The sequence below is a fragment of the Myotis davidii genome, unplaced genomic scaffold (assembly GCF_000327345.1).
Source record: "Myotis davidii unplaced genomic scaffold, ASM32734v1 scaffold149, whole genome shotgun sequence".
Lineage (NCBI taxonomy): Eukaryota > Metazoa > Chordata > Mammalia > Chiroptera > Vespertilionidae > Myotis > Myotis davidii.
In genome coordinates this window covers 1,959,327-1,968,424 of record NW_006352194.1, presented here as the reverse complement: position 1 = coordinate 1,968,424, position 9,098 = coordinate 1,959,327, and the positions used below count along the sequence as shown (strand labels likewise).

At 42.5% G+C, this 9,098-nt stretch overlaps 1 protein-coding gene across 1 annotated transcript in view; it reads right to left on the bottom strand.

The window, feature by feature from the left end:
• Positions 1 to 3,630: 3,630 nt before the first annotated feature.
• STMN1 (stathmin 1) overlaps positions 3,631 to 9,098 on the bottom strand; it is a 6,154-nt gene continuing 686 nt past the window's right edge. The window contains exons 2-5 of the mRNA XM_015557193.1: positions 8,189 to 8,261; positions 7,521 to 7,693; positions 5,196 to 5,323; positions 3,631 to 4,235 (exon numbers count right to left, since the gene is read on the bottom strand). Of these exons, the coding sequence (XP_015412679.1) occupies positions 4,124 to 4,235; positions 5,196 to 5,323; positions 7,521 to 7,693; positions 8,189 to 8,201 (426 nt within the window). The 5' untranslated portion in view covers positions 8,202 to 8,261 and the 3' untranslated portion in view covers positions 3,631 to 4,123. The remainder of the gene's footprint in view (positions 4,236 to 5,195; positions 5,324 to 7,520; positions 7,694 to 8,188; positions 8,262 to 9,098) is intronic.

Here is a 9,098-nt window from a genome sequence, read left to right as displayed (position 1 = left end):
CAGAGGATATGAATAGACATGTTTCCAAGGAAGACATACAGAAGGCCTACATGCATGTGAAAAGATGCTCAACATCACTAATTATTTGGGAAATGTGAATCAAAACCACAATGAGATACCACCTCACACCTGTTAGAATGGCTATTATTAAAAAAGATAAGAAATAACAAGTACTGGAGAGAATGTGAAGGAAAGGGAGCCCTCAGGCACCATTGGGATGTAAATTAACGCAGTCACTGGGGAAAAGAGTATAGAGTTTCCTTTAAATAGTAGGAGGGGATGGGGTAAGGGTAGGGAAAATTGGAGAAAAGGGGTTCAATATGTGGTAACAGAAGGAAACTAGATTTTTGGTGGTAAGCATGCAATCGAGTATATACATACTGAATTATAATGCTGTAGAGAGCTGAAAGCACGTAAAAGGGGTGTCTAGCTTAGCTGGGAGCCCCACCAAGCCCGCCCCAATCCCAGGGATACTGGGGCTTCTTGCCAGTAAGGGGAGCGGAAGGCCACAGGATGGAAGCCTGGGCCCGAGGCCACCTAAACCCAGAGGCTCAGTGCCCCTCACACCCACCATTCTGCTGTGGCCACGGGGATTTGGCTAATCTCCCACTTGTAGCTTCTTCACTTGGACCCATTTCACAGCCCACTTGTCCACGTTGGACTTGGTGCCCAAGGGCAGGGAGGTACCACTCTTGACCACGCTTGCTTTTCCCAGAGCGCTTTTCCCTTCTGAGTCCTCCCTTTTGGAGCTCATCAAATCCTACAGTTACGTGTGTAAAATCTGGGTGTGCACAAAACAAGTCAGCACACCTCCCCGGCCTTTCAGGGCACAACACCAGCTTCTGCTGGCAGAGGCCTCAGGCGCAGGGACACAAGCCTCACCTTGACCTCTATTTAGACACTGTCTGAACCCGCTGTGTTACTAAACTACACTTGATCTTGTTCCTTTTGGCTCTACATGGCCATAACTCTTTAAATTCATTTTTATTTTGAATTCCTATAATTGATCATTTTGGTGTAAGTAAATATATCTCAGTTCAAGGTACACAAAAGCTGCATAATTATTTCTAATTCCAAGTATAAACTTAGCTTCACTCACTGGCCTCTGGACAGAAATAGTACTTTTTATTTTTATTTATTTATTTTTTTTTTAGAAATAGTACTTTTTAATGAGTCGTGCTAAACAGACCTTCTGTTTGACCTGAGAGAAGAGCGAGGAGGTGGCAGGAGACTAAAGTAGCAGCAGTTTCTGGGGCCTTGGAGTTCACCTCAGTGGGGGGATCCTGAATGGCCCCTGACCTCGGGGGTCTGCAATCTAACCAGGTAGAAAGGACCCAGAACCAGGCTTGGATTTGGAGGGATCTTCAGGGCACCGAATGTAACCTCCTGCCCAAAGGGGGAGCTCTTCTCTGGGGAGCCAGGCCTTCACCTTCGTATTGCTCCTAAGTGAATGTTTAACAGGGACCCGGACAACTGCATTACATAGTTGGGGAGCCAAATTGTACCTGGAAGGACAGACGCACAAGGGGGGCTGAAACAGCCCTGGAAATCAGGACTCTCCGCTGGGAAAACAGCACTCAGAGTAGAGAGGAAACCTTCCTAAAGGTCTGGTGGGTGGGGGCCAAAACCTCTCTTCTCCAGATAGCAGGTTACTCCCGCCACCAAACCACTAAAGCCCCTTGGTCAGTACGAGCACAGGGTCCAGAACAGTGTTCTTAGCTGTTGTAAACTCTCCTCCTTCCCGCAGAAGCACACCATACGCTGGGACCCCATTTCGTCTCTCCATTGCTAGCACGTGGTCCAATGTGGTCCACATTCTAGGTGTTCGTTAAATGTAGATTTAAGGGCTTCTTCACATCCTTCACACCTTTTTTCCACCGAGGCCATGCAACCACCATGTTCAAATACAAAAGCTTCAGAAAGAAGGAACAAGCCTTATTTTCCACTCAAACCAAAGGGAGTGGAGTGTGCTCCTCCGAGAGGTCCTGCTGGGAGAGAGGCACACACTGAGGCCAGGAGAGAACCCCTGGGCACCCACCATTCCTCCTTCCCTCCGAATTATATGCAAAGAATTTTTGGAGTGGAAGGTAGGTAACTAACCTAGGTCAACCTTCTGTTTTATCCAGAAAAAACTAGGCCCAGGACTACGTGTCTCTCCACTGTCAGAGTGAAACAGAAAAGCAGGGCTTCTGACTTTGTGGGTGAGATGCACCCCCTTTAGTCTGACATCCCTGTCATGAGGTGGGAGCGGAGGGCCACTTTCTGATACTGTCAGGGCCTCCGAGGCTGGTTTTAACTAAAAGCATCCAGCTTGGCCCTTTTCTTGCTTTTTCCTTCTGAGTCCTACATAAACAAAAGCTTACTGCCATCTATAGGACACCCTGTATCATTACTTCGAATTTCTACCTTTGGGCCATCTTTATATCCCAGCTACTCAGAATTTGTTCTAAAGGTTCCACCATCTCACCCAGGCAAACCTCTAACACCTACTAAGTGCCAGAGACTGAGGATCCGAGTTCCTGCACACAAGCCTCACCTTGACCTCTATTTACTGTCTGAACCCGCTGTGTTACTAAACTACACTTGATCTTGTTCCTTTTGGCTCTACATGGCCATAACTCTTTAAATTCATTTTTATTTTGAATTCCTATAATTGATCATTTTGGTCTAAGTAAATATATCTCAGTTCAAGGTACACAAAAGCTGCATAATTATTTCTAATTCCAAGTATAAACTTAGCTTCACTCACTGGCCTCTGGACAAAAATAGTACTTTTTAATGAGTCGTGCTAAATACGTACTAAGTAGTTCTAAGCGTGCTCTCTTTTCATATACCAACTCACTTAATCCTAACATAGAGGAAGACTGAGAAAAACTGCTATCCTTCTAAGTTTGGTAAAACCCTCATCGAGATAAAGGCAGAGCTGCAGAGCACTCTCGGAGGCATGCAGACCTGACTGCAGTATTAGCCCTCCTCACCATAGGTGCTGGCTCCCAAGAGCTGGTACACAGATGGCTGAGAAGCAAATCATCGTATGGAATTAAGGCTCTTTCCCAAATACCCTGGGAAGGCTGCCAAAGGCTTTCCCTGAACTGAGAGGCAGTGCTCTGACAACAGTATCACAGCCTCTGGATACAAGATTAAGTAACTGCCAATCTTAAGCACCCAAGTCCAATGCTGCTCCCGGGAATGCGGTTCCCTTTAATCACATCACAGGAGTTGCCACAGGGGCACAGAAAATTTTATGAATATTCCAATTCTTGAGTCATAGGTTCCATAGCAGGAAACGGTTAATATGCACCCCATCCCCAACTATAACACCAAGCAAACTGTCAAATACCTTTAACTAGGATCTTAAGATTTCCTCTAAACTATTCTCTAGAAACATCATTTGTGGCTTGAAGTCTGCCTTTTTAACAGGGACACAGAAACAAAAAAACGCTTGTTTGCAAATAAACATCAGAAAGACTATGTAACAGCTGATCTGGGCCACAGCATGACAACAAAGTGACGATTGTGGAAGAAGACAATGCAAACAACTCTGGTGCAAAAGTCTCAGGGCAGAGAACTTGCAGGATGGGTATTCCCACCGCCCAAAGGCCCCACCCAGCACAACAGAAGCTAGGAGGGTCTCCATCACTGGGCAGTTTATTACCTGGGTCGAAATAAGTCACTGCCACTAACAGCACTGTGCAGTTTTATTAACCATTCAAGTACAGTAGCATCTGGTAAGATGGGGACAGAATTGGGATTTAAAAGTGAACAGATATTCAGCATCTAACAATTTAAAAGAAGCCACTACATACTCTTTTCACAAACATGTTTTCACAGAGCCAAAACAGTACTAGCCATTGACCCAGCACACCAAGTGTACTGAAGTAGAAAAGATACAACAAGAAAAATAGCTACATTAGAAAGACCTCAACACTTTAGAAAAAGAGTAAAACACTTTCAGTTTCTCCCCTTTAACCCCTAAAACAACATCATACAATTTGGATCTACCTATGGTCCTACATCAGCTTCTAGAATATTTGTCAGGAGGGCAAAAATAAAATGACACTGGCCAGTACAGTCTTTGGATATTTAGGAAGGGGAGGGGGAGAAAATCAGTTCTCAAAACAAATTAGTCAGCTTCAGTCTCATCAGCAGGATCTTTGGATTCTTTGTTCTTCCGCACTTCTTCAATGTGCTTGTCCTGTAAAAAACAGTATATATCATCAGTCAAATAAAGCAGCCTGCCAAGTCACACCGCCTGAAGAGGCCCAACACAGTGCCAGTACGTTTATTACATAAGTAATAATATTATAAATATAGTAGTCACCCATTTCCTCGGTTTTGCTTTTCATGGTTTCAGTTAACTGTGGGCAACTGCAGTATGAAAATATTAAAAGGAAAACTCCAGAAATAAACATTTCATAAAGTTTTAAATTATATGTCGTTCTGAATGGCATGATGAATTCTCATGCTGTCTTGCTCGTCCTGCCAGGATAAAATCATCCCTTTGCCCACTGTATTCACATTGTACTACCTGCCTATTAAGTCATTTAGTAGCTGTCTCAGTTATCAAATCAATTGTCACGATATCACAGTATCTATGTGCACATAACCCTTCTTTTACTTAATGACCTGAAAATACAAGAGTGGTAATGCTGGCAATTTGGATATGCCAAAGAGAAGCCGTAAGCTTTATCACAGGCAAGTATGCACAGGGAAAACAGTGTATACATTCAGAGTTTGCTACTATCCGTGGTTGTAGGCATCCATTGGGGGTCTTGGAACACAGCCCACACAGATGAGGGAGGACTACTATATAATTACCTTATGTGAATCACATAATTAAGAGTTCTAAGACATAATCTTCAAACTTCCTGGATCACCCGAGGAATCTAATGATTGAGCCTCCTACTGTTCTTCCAAAGAAAGTGCAATTATGCTAGAAATTGTTGAATAATTCCATCTTATTTTTATTGATTTCATTTTTTTAAAAATATATTTTTATTTCAGAGAGGAAGGGAGAGGGAGAGGGAGAGAAACATCAATGGCAGAGGTACTGCCATGCCTCTCTGCTGGGGATTGAGACCACAATCAGGCATGTTGCCCTTGACTGGAATTGAAACCTGGACCCTTCAGTCCTCAGGCTGATGCTCTACCCACTGAGCCAAACCGGCTAGGGCTATTCCATCTTATTTTAAAACAATGTGGTTTTCAGCTTCTCCTCTGCCATTTTACTGAAGTTGTTGTTCTCTTCGATTGCTTTCTGAAGCACTTCTTTCTCGTGCTCTCGTTTCTCAGCAAGCTGCTTCAAGACCTCAGCTTCATGGGACTAAAGGCAGAACATGAGATCTCTTCAGATAACACTGAAGCCGGGCCCTGGATTATCTGTATCTAAATATTGTGAACATCATTTTCTAGTGTTTGTGCTTACTTTGGCAAACTGTTTGCTCAGAGAACCTTATCCAATTACTCCTTAAGGAAATTCTTGTAAGATTTACTGCTTAATGGTATCAAGATGACTTGAGTGAGATGCACTTAAAAATGGGACTTTATTATAAAGAATTTTGTTCTTTAACTTCAAAGGCTATCCAGAGAAAATTAGCTCACTATAAAAAGTGTAACCATCCTGATAAAAAATGCATGAATGACAGGAATTGTAAGCCTCCAGATTACCGTTTAAGCCAAAAGGATTTCTGTCTCAAAGAAAAGCTTTGGGCGGGAGGTAGGGGGGTAAGAGATCAACCAAAGGACTTGTATGCATGCATATAAGCATAACCAATGGACATAAGACACTGGGGGATAGGGGAGGCTAGGGGACTGTCTAGGGCGGGGGAAAAAAATGGACACATATGTAAAACCCTTTGTAATAAAAAAAAAAAAAAAAAGAAAAGAAAAGCTTTCCTCTGTGGAAGCTGCACTAACTTCCAGACCCCTGGAGCTTGACTACCATCGTGTGCCTCCTTCAACAGACTCGGAATAGCTTGTTACCAAACAGACTCCGATGTGTTTGGAAGCACTGACTTGCAGGAAAACTACAGAGCATCTGCCACTGGCTCTGTTAATTCTCTTTTGCAAAATCCCAATCAGACAGGAGTTTCCCTATGTTTAGTCAGTCCCTATGTAAAGCACAGGCTAATGGCCACAGGGCCACGGTGCATTTCTCAATGCTTCTCTGTCCAGCTTTAGGCTGCATTTCTTCCATGAGCACAAACGACAGAGGAGAGCAGGTAGGGGGCGATGCATCACTGCACACTGCCATCTTCCTGGGGAAAGGCTTCGCAGTGTGGATAGTGGGCCAGTGTACGTGCATTCTACTGTGGCATTGAAAAGTGCACAGCACATGCTATAGAAGCTTAAAAGGGGGCCTATATGTAGACATGTGTGGTTACATGTATTGGACTTAAATTGTACTTGCTGTGTGATGGGGGCAGGTTATTACTTTTACCTTTTTCTGATTTCAAAATTAAACCCATTAACCCCAATCAGGGTTATTGGTAAGGGGGACTAAATGAGAATTTATGTAAAATTCTCAATTAATAGAATAATGTTGAATGGAAGGAAATATTCCAACATGTTATTGGTTATTTCTAGGAAGTAAGATAATAAATACTCAATTTCGTATTTATAAACTTCTGGGTTTCCCAATTTTTCTATAACAAGCATATTAATGCTTATTGATTTTTGATTAGTTATTTTTAAAGATGTCTACTTTAAACAGAATAGCTTACACAAGAGAAAAGCTGCCACAATACCAGAATGCCAGCTGAGCAATAAAATCACACTACTAGCAATTTAAAATGATTTTTCTTTTTCTTTCTTTTTTTAAATTGATTTCAGAGAGGAGGGGAGAGGGAAGAGAGACACAGAAACATCAATGATAAGAGAGAATCATGGATCGGCTGCCTCCCACTCGCCCCCCACTGGGGATTGAGCCTAAAATCTGGGCAAGTGCCCTGACCGGTAATCGAACCTAGGACCCTTCAGTTCGCAGGCTGACGCTCTATCCACTGAGCCAAAACAGCCAGGGCTGAAGTTTTAATTGTATAGTTCCCAAGGAAACAAAAACAAAAATACTACACAGGCACACACACAAATCAAAAGAAACCCCCAAAATCTAAAAAGACAGAAAAAGAGTCATCCACCAATTCCTTTTCAAAGAAAAAGCATGAGAAGCATGAACTCTGGTTTCAGACAGACCTGGGCTTGAATTCTGGCTCCAATACTCACCGGCTATATGACTGAGGAAATGACAACATTCTCAAGACCATTTCCTAAGCTTGGTATCTATCACCTACCCTTTTAGAGTCACTGTATTAAAAGAGAAAAATATAAGTAAATAAGTTGGTGTATAATAGGAGCTCAATAAATGATGGTCGGTGTTTTCTTCCAGCCACTGGCATTACGTAATTTTCACGTAAGTATAACCACTGTCTAGCTACAATTCTGTTTTCCGCCTGTTGTGGAAACAAAACTGATTTGCCACATTACTTTAATAAATACCATTTTCTGTGAATTGTGATGTTTACCTTGCGTCTTTCTTCTGCAGCTTCTAATTTCTTCTGAATTTCCTCCAGGGAAAGATCCTTCTTCTTTGGAGGGGAAAGGGGGAATTCTGGGACGGATTCTTTTGATCGAGGGCTGAGAATCAGCTCAAAAGCCTGGCCTGAAGCACGCTTCTCCAATTCTTTCACCTGGATATCTGGATTTGATCGTATTTATAATGTATTCAGAAAAATAGGGCTTTCCTATTCTAATAAGCTGTTCTATAATTTTCTAAAAGCCAAATCAATGTAATGAATAGAATTAGGGCTAATGAAGCTGCGTTTGCAAGCAAGAAATTATGTAAATACCACGTCCCCAAAAAACAAAGTTCAGCATTTTCTGATTAATAAATACCATTTTGATATATCAGTATATGACAATCACTTTCATGAACAAAAGAAAGACTTGTGCAAAACTCCACATTTTGCTTCGGAGCAAGCCAAATCGTCTAATAATGAAACAATTAATTATAAGCTCTCGGTACGTTCAAATGATAGCCATTTTTTCTTCTTTAATTATTCTCCAATTTACAAAATATGTTCTTTATAAAACCAAAACACAGGTACCAAATTAACGGCTAAGACTTAAGCCACCTCCTATCCTTAAACTATAAGCCCATCACAATTTCTGTTTTCCCAAATCGTTTACCTACCAGAAGAAGCCATGGTGAACAGAAGACAAGAGCCTGGCAATATATTCTACACAATCCACTGGCAAGGAAAGCCCTGAAAATGATTTTCAAAAGCATGCAATCAATTTCTTTGCATTTCTATATGTCATCAATCCCTTGGGGACCTCAAATCACATCCACATAAATCAATGTCAGAAAAAATCACCATCGTGGAATTAAATAAAACATCATTAACTAGAAATTATGGAAATCTCAAAAAATACCAACCATTGGGAAATTTCAACTGAATTAGAACGTTGGTTGTAGTTCACTCAACAGTAAGACCGGAGCCATCTTAATAGTGCCTACAACTCATTGTGCAAATGAAATACCCACCCCTGCTTTGTCTATGTCTGCCATGGTGGAAAACAAAACGCCCAGGCTAATATTAGCCAGTAATGTTGAACTCCTATTGTTCTTGGGGCTTAAGCTCCTTGTCCAACAGCGGGCAAAATTAGTTTTATGAATGTCTACGTTTTACGTTCTATTTGCTGCCTTATGTCACGAAAAATTCTGTATCCTATCTTGATTTTTTTAAGGTCATGATTCTTGTAGGCACTACGCTAGTATCAAAAACCTAAGATTACAGGTCCCTACCGGCTGGAAATTAAAATCAGAGGCAGAGAAATGCTCCAACATCAGCAGAGCATTGAACGCAGCAGCGGCCCCCAGGATGGGCGTGGCCCTGGCCCGAAAGCGGCCCCCGGCCAATCAGAACACGCTCAATGCTCCGGTCCCTGGCCCCGCCCCCTTCCTCCCCGCGCCTTTTCGAATCCGAACTCACAACACCCAGGAGCCCGCGAGCGTGGAAAGGGGAGGGGTGGGCGGGACTAACGGTCCTATCGGATAACTCCGCCCACCCCGGGCTTCTCCCCGTGGACGCCCCCCACTC